The sequence below is a fragment of the Scyliorhinus torazame genome, chromosome 5 (assembly GCF_047496885.1).
Source record: "Scyliorhinus torazame isolate Kashiwa2021f chromosome 5, sScyTor2.1, whole genome shotgun sequence".
Lineage (NCBI taxonomy): Eukaryota > Metazoa > Chordata > Chondrichthyes > Carcharhiniformes > Scyliorhinidae > Scyliorhinus > Scyliorhinus torazame.
Window position 1 is genome coordinate 113,040,394 of NC_092711.1, and position 19,138 is coordinate 113,059,531.

Below are 19,138 nucleotides of genomic sequence, written 5' to 3' on the forward strand. Positions count from 1 at the left end.
TAGCGCAGTGGCATTACCACTACACCAGCCCATCCTTCTCTCACCGTTGATTCAATTGGGTTCTGCCGTCTTTAATTTCTTCCTCATGGGTGACTCACATAGTTTTTCCTTAGATCAATTGATGGCAGTTGTGATGGTGACCGCAGAGAAACTTTCAATTCGAGATTTGTAAATTATCTAAAATTCCACCAGCCAATGGGGTGAACTTTAAGTCCATGAACACAGATAATTCATAGTTTAATACGTCACACTCATCGTGCATTCCTTTGATTCGCTTGCACTGGTCATTGGTTTGTCTCAGATTTCAATCATACAATATGTAGATGCCTCATATTGACCGAGTCATGGAAATCTACAGCACAGACAGGGCCCTTCGGCCCATCTCTTCTGCGGCGGTAGAAACAGCCACCCAATTAGTCTAATCGGGCAGCACGGTAGCATTGTGGATAGCACAGTTGCTTCACAGCTCCAGGGTCCCAGGTACGATTCCGGCTTGGGTCACTGTCTGTGCGGAGTCTGCACATCCTCCCCGTGTGTGCGTGGGTTAGGTGGATTGGCCATGATAAATTGCCCTTAGTGTCCAAAATTGCCCTTCGTGTTGGGTGGGGTTATTGTGTTAGGGGGATAGGGTGGAGGTGTTGACCTTGGGTAGGGTGCTCTTTCCAAGAGCCGGTGCAGACTCGATGGGCCGACTGGCCTCCTTCTGCACTGTAAATTCTATGATACAATCTCATTTTCTAGCACTTGGTCCATAACCTTTTATACCTTCGTATCGTAAGTACACACCTAAATACTTCTGAATAGGAAGTTATTGATGGTTATTGTCCGATGGAACAAATTATCTCCTTGCCGATTTCAAATGTTAATCTTCAAATCATTCGAAATTTCAAACAACTATAGAGAACCCTTATTCCACCAACTGCCTGTGGTCTCATCCAAATAGGGCACACTGAGCCCCGACGCCCTCTGCTGCATATTCTGAGAACTGCCCGCATGACTGTGGGGAGGATGTGAAACATTCTGATGTTTCCGCCGCACTTCCTATTTTTTGTTTGACAGCCTGGCGAGAGGTGTCCTACGTATGCAGCAATGCCAATTTTATAATGTTGACATGTTCAACTTTATTGTTAAATCAACTTCACAAACTTATCTGTGGTGTCTTCCTTCACCCATACTCTATCTAGCCCTTTGCAGGTTTGATTGTCATATCTCACCCCCGGAGCCTGCACTTCATCTGCGAACCTCCACATTCCCTTATTCCTGACCGCAACCTGCAAACGATTCACTTTCTGGTCTGAATATTTGTGAAGTGTTGCTTCAACAAACTGCCCTAAGCAGGAACTGAAGACAGGCGATTGAATACACAGGCAATTTCTCACACCCTGACCACCGATCTCTGCATTTTTCTTTTTTTTTTAAATAAATATTTCATTGAGAATTTTTGGTCAACCAACACAGTACATTGTGCATCCTTTACACAACATTATAACAATACAGATAACAATGACCTATTTTATATAAACAAAAAAACAAAAAATAAATAAATATTAAATAACAAAAATAAAAACTAGCCCTAATTGGCAACTGCCTTGTCACAAGCTACACCCCCCCCACCCCCCACCCCCACCCCCCCCCCACCCCCATCCCTCCCCCCCCCCCAAAATCCTGGGCTGCTGCTGCTGCCTTCTTTTTTCCCCCATCTATCTGTCCGCAAGATATTCGACGAACGGTTGCCACCGCCTGGTGAACCCTTGAGCCGACCCCCTTAGGACGAACTTAATCCGCTCTAGCTTTATGAACCCCGCCATGTCATTTATCCAGGTCTCCACCCCCGGGGGCTTGGCTTCTTTCCACATTAACAATATCCTGCGCTGGGCTACTAGGGACGCAAAGGCCAAAACATCGGCCTCTCTCGCCTCCTGCACTCCCGGCTCTTGTGCAACCCCAAATATAGCCAACCCCCAGCTTGGTTCGACCCGGACTCCTACTATTTTTGAAAGCGCCTTTGTCACCCCCATCCAAAACCCCTGTAGTGCCGGGCATGACCAAAACATATGGGTATGATTCGCTGGGCTTCTCGAGCACCTCGCACACCTATCCTCCACCCCAAAAAATTTACTGAGCCGTGTTCCAGTCATATGCGCCCTGTGTATTACCTTAAACTGAATCTGGCTTAGCCTGGCACACGAGGACGACGAGTTTACCCTGCTTAGGGCATCTGCCCACAGCCCCTCCTCGATCTCCTCCCCTAGCTCTTCTTCCCATTTCCCTTTTAGTTCATCCACCATAGTCTCCCCTTCGTCCCTCATTTCCCTATATATATCTGACACCTTACCATCCCCCACCCATTTCTTTGAGATCACTCTGTCCTGCACCTCTTGTGTCGGGAGCTGCGGAAATTCCCTCACCTGTTGCCTCGCAAAAGCCCTCAATTGCATATACCTGAATGCATTCCCTTGGGGCAACCCATATTTCTCGGTCAGCGCTCCCAGACTTGCGAACTTCCCATCCACAAATAGATCTTTCAGTTGCGTTATTCCCGCTCTTTGCCACATTCCATATCCCCCATCCATTCCCCCCGGGGCAAACCTATGGTTGTTTCTTATCGGGGACCCCCCCAATGCTCCAGTCTTTCCCCTATGTCGTCTCCACTGTCCCCAAATCTTCAGTGTAGCTACCACCACCGGGCTTGTGGTGTAGTTCCTCGGTGAGAACGGCAATGGGGCTGTCACCATAGCCTGCAGGCTAGTCCCCCTACAAGACGCCCTCTCTAATCTCTTCCACGCCGCTCCCTCCTCCTCTCCCATCCACTTACTCACCATTGAAATATTAGCGGCCCAATAGTACTCACTTAGGCTCGGTAGTGCCAGCCCCCCCCCCTATCCCTACTACGCTGTAAGAATCCCTTCCTCACTCTCGGAGTCTTCCCGGCCCAAACAAAACCCATGATGCTCTTTTCTATCCTTTTAAAAAAAGCCTTCGTGACCACCACCGGGAGGCACTGAAACGCAAAGAGGAATCTCGGGAGGACCACCATCTTAACCGCCTGCACCCTCCCCGCCATTGACAGGGCTACCATATCCCATCTCTTGAAATCTTCCTCCATCTGTTCAACCAACCGTGTTAAATTTAGCCTGTGCAATGTGCCCCAGTTCTTAGCTATCTGGATCCCCAGGTAACGAAAGTCTCTTGTTACCTTCCTCAACGGTAGGTCCTCTATTTCTCTACTCTGCTCCCCTGGATGCACCACAAACAGCTCACTCTTCCCCATGTTCAATTTATACCCTGAAAAATCCCCAAACTCCCCAAGTATCCGCATTATTTCTGGCATCCCCTCCGCCGGATCCGCCACATATAGTAGCAAATCATCCGCATACAAAGATACCCGGTGTTCTTCTCCTCACTAAGTACTCCCCTCCATCTCTTGGAACCCCTCAGCGCTATCGCCAGTGGCTCAATCGCCAGTGCAAACAGTAATGGGGACAGAGGACATCCCTGCCTTGTCCCTCTATGGAGCCGAAAATATGCCGATCCCCGTCCATTCGTGACCACACTCGCCACTGGGGCCCTATACAATAGCTGCACCCATCTAACATACCCCTCTCCAAAACCAAATCTCCTCAACACCTCCCACAAATAATCCCATTCCACTCTATCAAATGCTTTCTCGGCGTCCATCGCCACTACTATCTCCGTTTCACCCTCTGGTGGGGCCATCATCATTACCCCTAACAGCCTCCGTATATTCGTGTTCAGCTGTCTCCCCTTCACAAACCCAGTTTGGTCCTCGTGAACCACCCCCGGGACGCATTCCTCTATTCTCATTGCCATTACCTTGGCCAGGACCTTGGCATCCACATTTAGGAGGGAAATTGGTCTGTAGGACCCGCATTGTAGCGGGTCCTTTTCCTTCTTTAAGAGAAGCGATATCGTTGCTTCAGACATAGTCGGGGGCAGTTGTCCCCTTTCCTTTGCCTCGTTAAAGGTCCTCGTCAGTACCGGGGCGAACAAGTCCAAATATTTTCTGTAGAATTCAACTGGGAATCCGTCCGGTCCCGGGGCCTTTCCCGTCTGCATGTTCCTAATTCCTTTCACCACTTCTTCTACCTCGATCTGTGCTCCCAGTCCCACCCTTTCCTGCTCTTTCACCTTGGGAATTTCCAGCCGATCCAAAAAGTCCATCATTCTCTCCCTCCCATCCGGGGGTTGAGCTTCATATAGTTTTTTATAAAATGTCCTGAACACTTCATCCACTCTCTCCGCTCCCCGCTCCCTCTCCATCCTCGTCCCTCACTCCCCCTATTTCCCTCGATGCTCCCCTTTTCCTCAATTGGTGTGCCAGCAATCTGCTCGCCTTCTCCCCATATTCATACTGTACACCCTGCGCCTTCCTCCATTGTGCCTCTGCAGTGCCTGTAGTCAGCAAGTCAAATTCCACATGCAGCCTTTGCCTTTCCCTGTACAATCCCTCCTCCGGTGCTTCCGCATATTGTCTGTCCACCCTCAAAAGTTCTTGCAGCAACCGCTCCCGTTCCTTACTCTCCTGCTTCCCTTTATGTGCCCTTATTGATATCAGCTCCCCCCTAACCACCGCCTTCAACGCCTCCCAGACCACTCCCACCTGGACCTCCCCATTGTCATTGAGTTCCAAGTACTTTTCAATACATCCCCTCACCCTTAGACACACCCCCTCATCCGCCATTAGTCCCATGTCCATTCTCCAGGGTGGGCGCCCTCCTGTTTCCTCCCCTATCTCCAAGTCCACCCAATGTGGGGCATGATCCGAAATGGCTATAGCCGTATATTCCGTTCCCCTCACCTTCGGGATCAATGCCCTACCCAGCACAAAAAAGTCTATGCGCGAATAGACTTTATGGACATAGGAGAAAAACGAGAACTCCTTACTCCTAGGTCTACTGAATCTCCACGGGTCCACACCTCCCATCTGCTCCATAAAATCTTTAAGCACCTTGGCTGCTGCCGGCCTCCTACCAGTCCTGGACTTCGACCTATCCAGCCCTGGTTCCAACACCGTGTTAAAGTCTCCCCCCATTATCAGCTTTCCCGTCTCTAGGTCCGGAATGCGTCCTAGCATTCGCCTCATAAAATTGGCATCATCCCAGTTCGGGGCATATACGTTTACCAAAACCATCGTCTCCCCCTGTAGTTTGCCACTCACCATCACGTATCTGCCCCCGTTATCCGCCACTATAGTCTTTGCCTCGAACATTACCCGCTTCCCCACTAATATAGCCACCCCCCTGTTTTCGCATCCAGCCCCGAATGGAACATCTGCCCCACCCATCCTTTGCGCAGCCTAACCTGGTCTATCAGTTTCAGGTGCGTTTCCTGTAACATAACCACATCTGCTTTAAGTTTCTTAAGGTGTGCGAGTACTCGTGCCCTCTTTATCGGCCCGTTGAGCCCTCTCACGTTCCACGTGATCAGCCGAGTTGGGGGGCTTCCCACCCCCCCCCCCCCTTTGCCGATTAGCCATCATCTTTTTCCAGCTTCTCACCCAGTTCCCACGCAGCTATATCTCCCCCAGGCGGTGCCCCCCCGCCCATCCTCTCCCGTACCCACTCCCCCCTTTCCCCAGCAGCAGCAACCCAGTAACTCCCCCCTCCCACCCCCTCCCCCCGCTAGATCCCCCGCTAGCGTAATTACTCCCCCCATGTTGCTCCCAGAAGTCAGCAAACTCTGGCTGACCTCGGCTTCCCCCCGTGACCACGGCTCGCACCGTGCGACGCCCCCTCCTTCCTGCTTCTCTATTCCCGCCATAATTATCATAGCGCGGGAACCAAGCCCGCGCTTCTCCCTTGGCCCCGCCCCCCATGGCCAACGTCCCATCTCCTCTCCCTCCCCACCTCCCCCCATCACCACCTGTGGGAGAGAGAAAAGTTACCATACCGCAGGATTAGAACATAAAACCCCTCTTCGCCCCCCACATTCGCCCCACCACTTTGTCCAAACGTTCTTTTTAATAGTCCACTCATTCCAGTTTTTCTTCTACAATAAAAGTCCACGCTTCATCCGCCGTCTCAAAGTAGTGGCGCCTCCCTTGATATGTAACCCACAGTCTTGCCGGTTGCAGCATTCCAAATTTTATCTTCCTTTTATGAAGCACCGCCTTGGCCCGATTAAAGCTCGCCCTCCTTCTCGCCACCTCCGCACTCCAGTCTTGATAAACGCGGATCACCGCATTCTCCCATTTACTGCACCGAGTTCTCTTCGCCCATCTAAGGACCATTTCTCTATCCTTAAAACGGAGGAATCTCACCACTCACCACTATGGCTCTGGGAGTTTCTCCTGCTCTCGATCCTCGCACCATAACTCGGTACGCTCCCTCCACCTCCAACGGACCCGTCGGGGCCTCCGCTCCCATTAACGAGTGCAGCATCGTGCTCACATATGCCCCGACGTCCGCCCCCTCCACACCTTCAGGAAGACCAAGAATCCTCAGGTTGTTCCTCCTTGCGTTGTTTTCCAGTGCCTCCAACCTCTCCACACATCGTTTCTGATGTGCCTCCTGTATCTCCGTCTTCACCACCAGGCCCTGTATATCGTCCTCATTCTCGGCTGCCTTCGCCTTCACGACCCGAAGCTCCTGCTCCTGGGTCTTTTGTTCCTCCTTTAGCCCTTCGATCGCCTGTAGTATCGGGGCCAACAGCTCTTTCTTCATTTCCTTTTTTATTTCCTCCACGCAGCATTTTAAGAACTCTTGTTGTTCAGGGCCCCATATGAAACTGCCACCTTCCGACACCATCTTGGTTTTTGCTTGCCTTCCTTGCCGCTGTTCCAAAGGATCCGCTGCAATCCGGCCACTTTCCTCTCCTTTTTCCATCCGTGTCCAGGGGGAATTCCCTTCTGGTTTACCGCACGGTGTTTTTAGCCGTTAAAATTGCCGTTGGGGCTCCTATCAAGAGCCCAAAAGTCCGTTCCACCGGGAGCTGCCGAAACGTGCGACTTAGCTGGTCATCGCCGCACCCGGAAAACGATCTCTGCATTTTTCATGGAGCATGCACTAGAGACCATCCGACAGGAATGCTTCATATTTAGATCAAAGCGTGAAAAGTTAATAATTCGCTGTTTCTCCAATAGTTCTTCAAAGTGTGCATTAATTTGAGGACTGATAATTTAACTGCATTGGACAAGAATCATCACAAAGACGGCTTAACCATATAGAAGGTATTCCTTCTGATGTTAGTCAAAGAGCAGGGATATTGAAGTTCAGTTGTGGACGGTGGGGCAAGCAACATTGAGACGTAAACAAAACAAGCACCCTGATGCCTGATGTCAGCAACTATGATTTTGTTAACAAAGAACAAAGAAACGTACAGCACAGGAACAGGCACTTCGACCCTCCAAGCCAGCGCCGACGGTGCTGCCCGTCTAACCTAAAACCTTCTGCACTTCCGGTGTCCGTATCCCTCTATTCCCATTGTATTTTATTACTTGTCAAGACGTGCCTTAAAGGTCACTATCGTACCCGCTTCCAGCACCGTCTCTGGCAGCGAGTTCCATGCACCCACTAGCCTCTGTGTAAACACCTTCCCTCGAACATTTCCTTGAAACACTGCACCGAACACCTTAAACCTATGTCCACTAGTAATGGACTCTTACACCCTGGGAAAAAGCTTCTGACTGTTCACTCTGTCCATGCCCCTCATAATTATGTCGACTTCTATCAGGTCGCCTCTCAACCACAGTCGTTCCAGTGAGAACAAACCAAGTTTATCCAACCGCTCCTCGCAGCTAATGCTCTCCATACCAGGCAATATCCTGGTAAATCTCCTCTGCACCCTCTTCAAAGCCTCAACATCCTTCTGATAATGTGGCGACCAGAATTGAATACTATATTTCAAGTGTGACCTTTCTAATGTTCTATACAGCTTCAACATGACTTGCCAATTCTTATACTCAATGCCCAGACCGATGAAGGCGAGCATGCCTTCAAAGATAACAGGGCAAAGGACAAACTGACCCCTCCCAGTATTTGCATTCCTTCCAGGCGTCACATCCTTTTGTAATGCGAGTAATACCTGTGTGGATAGATTCTCATGCACAGTTTTGTTGAGTTCCTGTTACTCAGAGGCACCGCCCATGGGGGCTTTGAGCCAGATTCGCTAGCTTTCTACCGGAGAGCTATAATACACAGCGGCGTGATAACTTGCTGAAAAGCGCTAGTATTCTGCTCCTACCATTCTGTTCCCGTTTCTATTTATAATGGGTCTTCTTATTATCGATGCTTAAATACATATTTGCAACACGTTATAACAACAGCTGAAATATTAACATCAGACTGTATACATTAATTACTAAGATTTAAGTAATGACTAAGACAACCACAATGGGGGTTTGAATTGGTTACAACGCCGGCCCCGAGGTTTCTCCCTTTCGGGAGAAATTTTCACAAAGACTTCCCGCCACCAGGAGTAAAGAGAATTTCAGCTCTTTGGACAATTCATAAATTCAAATGTGAACAGCTGGCGAGAACAGCAGTAGATCAACAGACCACATCCTTTCGTGGGGCGAACAAAGTCCAATTGCAGCCCATCAAATAGCGGCAAAAGCACGTGACGGAAATCTTCACTGCTGCCGGCAACACGAACCGACTGGCGACTGTGCGCAGACGCTCTGAGTTCTTCTGATGTGAGCTCTGCTCCTCTCCGTTTGACATTTTCATTCCAATGATGTATCGCACGGTGCAAATGCAGCTGCTCCCGGTCATTCTCGTACTACTGACTTGTAAGTACAGGGGACGTACTCAATAATATGTGGATATAGTGTACTTATATTCACCTTGCTCCAATACCTCTTTATTTTTACAGGTCGATGTGGTTCGGACCAGGTGATCCAGTCTCCCACTGCGAGAACAACCCAGAGCGGGGATTCAGTGCAAATAAACTGCAGCTATGACTTGTCCAGCTTTTACGGAATGCATTGGTACAGACAGAAATCTGGTCAGGGACCGGAGTGGATAATAAGCACATTCACGGCTGGAAAAGAGAGAAAGAACCGACTCGAATTGGAACTTTCCACTGCGGATAAACGGGGACAATTGGTGATTGAAGACACGGAGAGCGCGGATGTCGCTGTGTATTACTGTGCGATACAGCCCACACTGAGAGGAAAGGCGCAGTCACTGTACAAAAACCTGGTTGCCATTCCGGAGCAGCTGCAGCAATGTCTCCACTAACACAGGCCCGGCAAGGTGGGTGAGAACGAGAGCAAGAAAGGGAGACTGTGAGCGGGGCTTGATCATTCCCTTGCGAAGCGGCTTTGACCAGAGATACTGATGGTCAAGGTATAAAGTGTCCGATTGAAGAAACAGTCTCTCAATGAGTGCAACGTTTGTGGGGAGGAAATCATCAGTATTGCGTCATTGTAGGATTGTAATTAACTGTACTAATTGGACATTAGACTGAATATTTGTTTAGTTATGTTGGTGTGTGACGGCTGACCGTGAATATTAATAACATTCTACTGTAAGATTCATGGTTACTTTGAAGCGTCCTTACTCTGCTGCGGATTTCTCCCCGTTCTTAATTCTTATGAAGCATCAACCGTCAAAGACCAGAACAACTCGCAGAGAAGGTTTCCGTAGAGACCAATTCAATATTTCCCCCTCGCCAGTGGTAGAAAATTCGATTTCACCCCGCGCCAAGCACCTCGTTCTGATAGTGACAGTGGGTGAATAAACTGAAAAACATCATCTACATTTGAAATTAAGTTCTGCTAATTTGAGGCAAGATCTTACCAGCAGCATCCACGCTAAGTAATCTCACTGGTGGGAATCCCAGCGCCTGGCTCTTATTATCTCTTAATATTCTCCTGACATCACATACGCAATGACATGATGGTTTCGGCCTTGGGGAAATGTGCGTTTTAGATTTCCGCCCTGTCTTCATGAATGTGATTTCATTCCAGATGTCACCTTCAAGATTTTGTTTCGGAAAGCGCCTTTACAAAGCTATGAAACCTTTTATTCTTAATTGACTGAAAGTCGAAAGTCTCATAAGATTATTATAATTAACCATCTTCCGATGCATTTTCACCATAAATGTTAGCCAAAATACGGGTGAGCTGGAGACAATTTTCTGAGTCCGAGAAACACAGAGCCAGTTAAAAATAAGATCAACAAGGCGATGGGTTTCCAGAACCCAGCAGGAACTTGGAACTGAGTCCCGCGGCGGGAGTGACAAACATGTGAAGACGGCGCCATCTGGCGGACATGATGCGGACGTCTGCACGGTTCAGATCATGATTGATAGTCAGTGTATCTGTTGGAATATTCCGTCGCCCAAGTCTTGTAACGTCTATGTGTTGTAACGATGCTTGTGGTCAATATCAACACTTATATCAACAATAACGGGGAATAAAATATAATCAGATGAAATGGAGATTGAAAATTCATAGCTTCCGCTCCCAGGTTAGACCCTTTATGAACTGCACCTTGAGCAGTATCAATAACTACATTTACATAAAACTGACGTTCGTTTATTTTCAATGTAATTGGCGCCAGATTACAGGATCTTTCTCTGCAGGATCTGTGCTGTGAAGAGATTTTTATTTGGCTAACCCTGCATTCCCGGATGTCCTATTTTCTCTTTCTCTGTGTGGCTGCGCTGCGCTGGTCTTCCTGCGCAGGACCCAGACAGACCCTGTCCATCAGTCTCTGACTCATCGGCCGGCTTACCTCTGTAAAGGAATTTATGTCATTTAGCTGCATTCTTCCATGGGTAACATGGAAATATTACAATTAATGGTAGATGTGCGTTGTGATTAGCAGCAGCAGGACGAAAGTAACTGTTCTGAGGTTTAGATTTGGCATAGTTGGAACGCTGTTGCATCTGAGGCAGGAGGTCCAGCTTTTAAATCTAAGTGCAGTGACTTCAGACCAAATAGTAGGTTGCTCCTCCCGCTGCCATTAACAGGAACGTTGATGTGTTTTCAAGCCAAGGGGATAGAAATTATGTTTGCGGGGTAGGAGTGATGAGAAAAAAAACAATATTGTTGTGGTGCCAATTCCAGAGTTTCTTAAGAGCTTCTCACTGGCCATGCTAACTGCATACAGCCTAAATATGAAGCGTAATAGTCAGGCCGTGGCCCCTGAGGGAACTGAACAGGGCAACATGGTAAATTACACAAATAGAACTGAAATGGGGACTGCCCAAAAGGTTTGAGAAAATTATTGTTGGTCAAACAAGTAGAATAAGTGGCATTTGGGAGAACAGATCAGTGAAGGGAGAATGGAGTTTTAAAGTGAAGGAAATATTCTCTGAGAATTAAGGTCATGATGAGGATCGGAACCATTTGTATCCTCATAATCGTTCCTGAATCAGCCCCTCATCAATGGAGGCAGTGATCAGCTGGAGCAGAAATACAGATTGCCAGACTACTCTGTTGCGGACCTATCCGATGCCAGTTCCTGGACCATGTGCAGCAATGTCTCCAACAGCACAATCATTTCAGAGTGAGAGCAGCAAACGGAAGCAGATGCCGCAGACTCAAAACTAGCCAAACTGTGCGGCTGTTGTCAGCTGCAGGTGCAACTGATGGAGCGGAAATAGCAACGGTTGAATCTCCAGAACTTTGGGTCTATCCTGCACGTGTTCACTGCTCAAGTGACTGAGAACGAATAGTGAGAGAGTCATTAGCGTCCAAAAGTCAGGGAGCATTATGGAACGGAATGAGAATTCGGCTTACCGTATCTGTGACTATTTGAAAATGGTATCCAAATCGTCTTTAACACCCCACATTTTCCATACTGCCTTCCCTTTTCAGATTATGAAATTCCCTTTTAAAATTGGCTGTAGAATTTTCTATCATCATTTTGTGTGCCGTACTCCAGATATTAGGAGATAGCATATTATAAATAAGTACATCATTTTCTATCATGTTTCTATTAAATCAGGCCGATTTATTCATTGTATCTGCTGCGAATGGATACAATTACAGATGGTCTACTCTCTCGAAAAGGCACATTTTTCAGCACAACATTTGAGTCTTCCTTCTACCTCCTTTCTTACAAGCAAACGAATCCAACGTTCTGTGGTATTTTGCATAAACGACCCTCGTTCCTCGGAATATTTTCAAGCTTCCTCGAAAGTCCTAACATTCTATCTCCTTTGTCGTGTACATGACTTGGATAGAGACGGCTAGCAAATATTTAATCGATTTAGCATCACTTTTTGACATAAACATCAATAGTAACAAAAACTATTTATAAGCAGATCCAGTGTAGTTTTCTGGGAAACATTTGTGTCATCTTGTGTATTTCAGTACACCCTGAATCAGTTCATTTGGTCGCATTCTATGATTCTGTGATTCTAACAGGAATTAAACTAATCCGGCACCAGAGGGCGCCACTTCAAACATGATAGCGTAGACTTCCCTGGTTTAGCACACTTGGATAAACGGTTGGCTTGTAATGCAGAACAAGGCTAGCAGCGAGGGGTCAATACCCGTACCGGCCTCCCGAGCAGGCGCCGGAATGTGGCGACTAGGGGGTTTTAACAGTAACTTCATTGAAGCCTACTTGTGACAATAAGCGATTACTTTCATGAATAGGATGGAAATAGAGGGATACGGACCCCGGAAGTGTAGAAGATTTCAGTTGAGACAGGCAGCATGGTCGGCGCAGGCTTGGACGGCTGGCGGGCCTGTTCCTGTCCTGTACCTTTCTTTGTTCTTTCATGCGGATGATGAAGTTCTGTGACGGCATCGTTATAGCCAATAGGCGTCGTAGTCTCAGTGAGATCACAAAGGCCCTGGCCCCCTCCAATGTGTGGATGGACCAATGAGCTAAACAGAGCCCGGTTTCCCTCTCTCCTTTCAATCTCTGGATCATTCCATTCACATTCATTCAGAAAGATGCAGTCAGACATGTTTCTGTTGTTAATAGTGGCGGCGCTGTTGGGCGGTACGTAATTGTCACTATTTACCATGCCAGATTAGCAGGTTATAGATTGTTATAACATTCAATCTAATTTACGACCAGAAATGATAAGTAGAGTTGAGTTTCCACTAACGTACACACATACAAACAAATTTAGATCAATTAAGATTAAACTCTTGATGATTCATTTCTCTTCCTTCACAGGCGGGCAAAGTGCAAATCCAGTAACTCAGTCACCGGTGACAGATGGTGTTTCAGCGCGGTTAGATTGTGAATACGCAGACATCAATATGGACTACATCCAATGGTCTCAGCATTAATATGAGTTGTTGCATTTGTTGTAGTTCAGTGAGACCTGACAGTTTACTGAGTGAGTGAGTCTGTACATCAAGATGTGAACAAGAAGCAGCAGTTAAGGAATCACAGATCGATTCATGAATCTTTTATCTGTATTGAATGTAAGTTCCAATCGTAAACTTGTATAACTGTGCAAGCGGACCTCACTATTGATGCTTTTGACAGTTGTGGCTTGTTACAATGTTTTTCACTCTCAGTGTAGAAACGGAACTATCTATGAAGCCCCCCCCCCTGCTGAGCAGTAGCTGGAACTGCCAGTGTGGGGTTTTTGTACGGGACCCACCATATCTCTGCAGCAGTGTGGGCTTCATGGCACAGAAATACACGGCGCTGTCGGAGATCATTGTGTTATAGATTGTTAGCTCGGTAGTCTTGTTCGTTTTATCAAACGTAGAAGAAAACCGATCGGCGAGTTCGGTGTTCCTTTGCACAGTCAGCCCAATAACTTGAAGCATGTAGCTTGGCGCTTTCCAGGGCTGCTGGCTATACCAGTACACATAAGGGTTAGGAGCAGTTGTTTTCAAGGTGCAGGTTAGTGTGACATTACTTTCCTCTTTAACCGTTATTTCGGGTTCCTTTTGCTCCACGGTGTCTTGGTGGCTCCATTCTAACAGAAGTGACAGCGATAATGACAATCAGAGTCAGCCTCATATTAAGCAACATAATCATCAGCAAAATAATTACTGTAATTTTACCAACAATAACATCTGGGTTACAGCATTCAGGAAGAGAATGGAATGTTACTGGGGAAAAAATACTGACTGAGAAGCGAGATAATGACGAGGAGCGAAGCGAGATGGTTCCTCATGCTCCTTCTTGAGTTTGTAACTCCACAATGAGAGAAATCCTCTGTCAGAGACATAAATACAGATCCCCGTCCCACTGCACTGCTGATCCGACCAATGAGAGGAATGTACCACCAGCAGCAATCTCTCCAGTAACACTATCGTGCCAGAGCGAGAGCAGCAACCGGAAGCTGTGGGCGGGGATACCGCAGTCTCAATATTGAGTGAAGTGTGCGGTGACTCTCAGCTGCACTCGGAACTGATGGAGCGGAAATAGTGACGGTGCAATCTTCATTACACCGTGACAATCCTGCACCTGCTCATTGTGCAAGTCACTGGGACGAGAATGGACTAGAATGTAGAATATTCTAGTCAGAGATGAGGCCACACGAAATATATTGCCCGAGACACTTTGAAAGAGTTATATTATTCTTCTTTCAAAATCTGCATTGTTTACATATCTCGGTTATCCCCGTTACATTTGTGTACAAGTTACTTCTTAAAGTTATTGTTGAATCTTCTTCTGCCTTTATTTAGACCGCCCTCTATAGTTTAACAAATCGCAGTGTAGATAATAGATGGAATTTTCCTGGTCTTTATTTATCATCAATCGTTGTATTATCCAAGGATCTGCTCTAGGAAGGAGCTCCGCGTGATCTTCATTAACAACCCACTTACATTTCAGCAACTCTTTTCAGTCTCTCCTTCACTTTCTTTGGCCTAAGGAGACGCGGCCGTGTGGCGCCATCATCAGTTTCCCTGCCTCAGGCCCCTAAGTCGTCGCGTTTTACAGCAACAACAGGCCCTTTGGCCCATCGTGTTCGCCCCGACCATCAAGTATCCATCTAATCGAAACCAATTTCCTCGCACTTGGTCCGTAACTTTGCATGCAATGGCGTTTCAAGTCCTCATCTAAACGCTTCTTCAGTGTTGTGAGTGTTCCGCCTCGGGAACACAGACAGTGTGTTCCAGGTTCTCACTACGCTCAAACTCCCTCCATATTCCTACCCCTTACCTTCAATCTATGCCCCCTGATTGTTGCCCCCTCTACTAAGGGGAAAGGTTTCTACCTATCTACGTTCCTCAGAATTTAGAACACCTCGATCAGACCTTCCGCAGCATTCTCTGCTTTAAAGGCAATAATCCCAACCTATCCATCCTCTCTTCACAACTGAAACACGCCTGCTCATAAAACTTCCTGATTAATCTCCTCTACACCCTCTCTGGTGCAATCACATTCTTCCCATAATATGGTGACCAGATGTGCAGAAAATACTCCAGCTGCGATCTAAGCAGCATTCTATGCAGCTTCATAATAACCTCCCTACTCTTCTATTCCATGCCACGGGGCTGGGAGGGGAGTTCGATAGCAGATGGTATGTATGGGCACCTCACCTGGACATCAAGGGGTTGTGGTGCTAGCTGCCACTAAGCTCTGAGGAGCAAGCACAAAGACCAGCACGTGCAAGGTGTCAGCCAGCCATGTGTTGGCGGGTGGGTTGGATTTGAGGGTAGGCAGGCGGGCCTGATGCCAAGAGAGAGGTGGTAACTGCCCTTGCAGGTCACTGGGGGTCATTGGTCTTTTTCCTACATTGGACGGCGGTCCCCCTTGCCATGCTCTCACACTGACAGTCATTGTCACTGCCTCCCAGGTTGCATTGGTGCCTCTGCTGCCGGCTCTGTGCCCCGCTCACCCCCCCCCCCCCTCCCCCGGGAGAACAGGGCATCCTTTCTCATGCATCCACAGCATCGAGAAACTTGGCCAGGTCGGCATCGCCAAAGCGAGGGGCAGCTCTAGCTATTGCCGTGCTTGTGTGTTGACTGCAGTGAATGGTGAGGGAGCATTTAAGAGCACCCCCCCCCCTCCACCCCCACATCCTTAGATGAGGTGCGGATCCAGCGAATCTGACGGCGTGGCAGCCAGTAATGGTGAGAAGCTCCTGGGGGTTACTTTCCAACACTAAGTGCCCTTAATTACGTGCTGCGATTTCGCCAATGCGGCCTTTGAGAAACATCCTGCCAATTGCGCCCAAAACGACACTTGTTTCCCATTAAATCGGGCTATAGGTTGATATATTTTATCATGACACTGCTAAAATAACACTTATCGAAAGGGAAAACACTATATTCATATATCATTACCTTTTCGCATCTCTCAGAATCACCTCCAAGCACTTCGTACATATCCGATGAGTTTCTTAAATATACGTAGTCTCATTAATCTCCTCTGCACCCTCTCTGGTGCAATCGCATCCTTCGCATAATGTGGCGACTAGATGTGCACAAAGTACCCCAACTGCGGGCTAACCAGCATTCTATACAGCTCCATAATAACCTCCCTACTCTTATATTCCATGCCTGGGCTAAGAAAGGCAAGTACCCCCTATGTCTCCTGAACCACCTTATCTACTTTTCCTGTTGACTTCGGGGATCTACGGACATGAACCCCAAGGTTCCTCTTGCCTCTATACTTCTTGGCGTCCTGCCGTTCATTGTGTATTTTCTCGCATTGTTAGTCCTCCCAAAATGCATCATCTCACCCTTTTCATGGTTAAATTCCATTTGCCGCTGTTCTGCCCATCTGGCCCGTCCGTCTATATCATGCTGCAATCTAAACCTTTCCCCCTCGCTATTTAGCACACCGCCCATTTTCATGGTGTCTGCGAACGACGGTTGGGAGTGGTTCAGGGGACTGGAAAGCCAGAACGCACTGGATTCCTGTTCCAGCTCTGGGATAGTTGCGACCAGACTTCCAGTGCAATATGAGCAGTATCCAGATTTAAATAGTCAATTCTCATTCCTGACATTGATGTTTTGACATACAAATCAATAATTACAGTGTTAATGTAAGCCTACCTGTGACAATAAAGATTTCTATATTATAAACATTAAGTCCATTCAGTAACCCCCATTCTGAACCGGATTGAACAGAATCCACCATCAGAGGGAGCAAAGCCCAAACATGATAATTAGAAAGTCACATGATAATTAGAAAGTCACATGAGACCAACTGCAGAGGTATCCTCAGTGATGTCACAATAGGCCCGCCCCCCTGCTGTGTCTTGGTGGAACACTGAGTTGGACTGAACCCGGGTCCCTCTCTCCTTCTAAAACTCTGACTCATTTCATTCCCATTCCCATAGATAAGTCCCCTGGGCTGGATGGGATTCATCCTAGGATTCTCTGGGAAGCTAGGGAGGAGTTTGCTGAGCTTTTGGCTTTGAACTTTATGTCATCATTGTCTACAGGAATAGTGCCAGAAGACTGGAGGATAGCAAATGCTGTCCCCTTGTTCAAGAAGGGGAGTAGAGACAACCCCGGTAACTATAGACCAGTGAGCCTTACTTCTGTTGTAGGCAAAGCCTTGGAAAGGTTTACAAGAGATAGGATGTATAATCATCTGGAAAGGAACAATTTGATTAGAGATAGTCAACACGGTTTTGTGAAGGGTAGGTCGTGCCTCACAAACCTTATTGAGTTCTTTGAGAACGTCACCAAACAGGTGGACGAGGGTAAAGCAGTTGATGTGGTGTATATGGATTTCAGTAAAGCGTTTGATAAGGTTCCCCACGATAGGCTATTGCAGAACATACGGAGGCATGGGATTCAGGGTGATTTAGCATTTTGGATCAGATATTGGCTAGTTGGAAGAAGACAAAGGGTGGTGGTTGATGGGAAATGTTCAGCCTGGAGTCCAGTTACTAGTGGTGTACCACAAGGATCTGTTTTGGGGCCACTGCTCTTTGTCATTTTTATAAATGACCTGGAGAAGGGCGTAGAAGGATGGGTGAGCAAATTTGCAGATGACACTGAAGTCGGTGGAGTTGTGGACAGTGCAGAAGGATGTTGCAAGTTACAGAGGGACATAGATAAGCTGCAGAGCTGGGCTGAGAGGTGGCAAATGGAGTTTAATGCAGAAAAGTGTGAGGTGATTCATTTTGGAAGGAATAACTGGAAGACAGAGCCCGGGCTAATCGTAAGATTCTTGGTAGTGTGGATGAGCAGAGATATCTCTGTGTGCATGTACATAGATCCTTGAAAGTTGCCACCCAGGTTGAGAGGGTTGTTAAAAAGGCGTACGGTGTGTTAGCTTTTATTGATAGAGGGATTGAGTTTCGGAGCCATGAGGTCATGTTGCAGCTGTACAGAACTCTGGTGCGGCAGCATTTGGAGTATTGCGTGCAATTCTGGTCGCCGCATTAGAGGAAGGACGTGGAAACATTGGAAAGGGTGCAGAGGAGATTTACCAGGATGTTGCCTGGTATGGAGGGAAGATCGTATGAGGGAAGGCTGAGGGACTTGAGACTGTTTTCGTTAGAGAGAAGAAGGTTAAGAGGTGACTTAACTGAGGCATACAAGATGATCAGAGGATTAGATAGGGGGGACAGAGAGAGCCTTTTTCCTCGGATGGTGATGTCCAGCACGAGGGGACATAGCTTTAAATTGAGGGGAGATAGATATAGGACAGGTGTCAGAGGTAGGTTCTTTACTCAGAGGGTAGTAAGGGCGTGGAATGCCCTGCCTGCAACAGTAGTGGATTCGCCAACACTAAGGGCATTCAAATGGTCATTGGATAAACATATGGATGATAAGGGAATATTGTAGATGGGCTTTAGAGTGGTTTCGCAGGTCGGCGCAACATCGAGGGCCGAAGGGCCTGTACTGCGCTGTTATGTCCTATGTTCTATGTTCATTCACTGAGCGATTCAATCAGACACGTTTCTCATAATACTGGCGATGCTCTTACCCATTAGGTACTAGATTATACTCATCAGTATTGTTTAACAGATTGATGGGAATTTACACAGACTCATACAGTTAATACATGTTTACCTCCATCAGCCGGGTTAATTTCATCCCAGGCCAATGGAGAACAAACATTGGCATGTTTGTTTATCCGTCTGCTCTTTTGATGCTCTACATTGACAGGCAGACTATTTGCAGATTCAGTGACGCAGTGTCTAGTGTCAGAAGCCGTGTGTAAAGAAGCCTCAGTTGCTTTATGTCCCTCCCGCTCGATTTGTTCTCAGTGGCTGGAGCAGTGAGCAGGTGCAGGATGGTCACAGTCTTCTGCAGATTCACCCCTTCCTATTT

At 47.4% G+C, this 19,138-nt stretch overlaps 1 protein-coding gene and 1 gene segment (V, D, J or C); one reads left to right on the forward strand and one right to left on the reverse strand.

Moving 5' to 3' along the window:
• The window catches only part of LOC140421366 (uncharacterized), a 522,678-nt gene that overhangs the window by 154,007 nt on the left and 349,533 nt on the right, over nucleotides 1–19,138 (reverse strand). The window lies entirely within an intron of this gene.
• Nucleotides 8,695–9,200, forward strand: LOC140417873 (T cell receptor alpha variable 20-like). The segment is given in 2 exon segments: nucleotides 8,695–8,749; nucleotides 8,833–9,200. Coding segments are annotated over 2 exon segments (423 nt in total).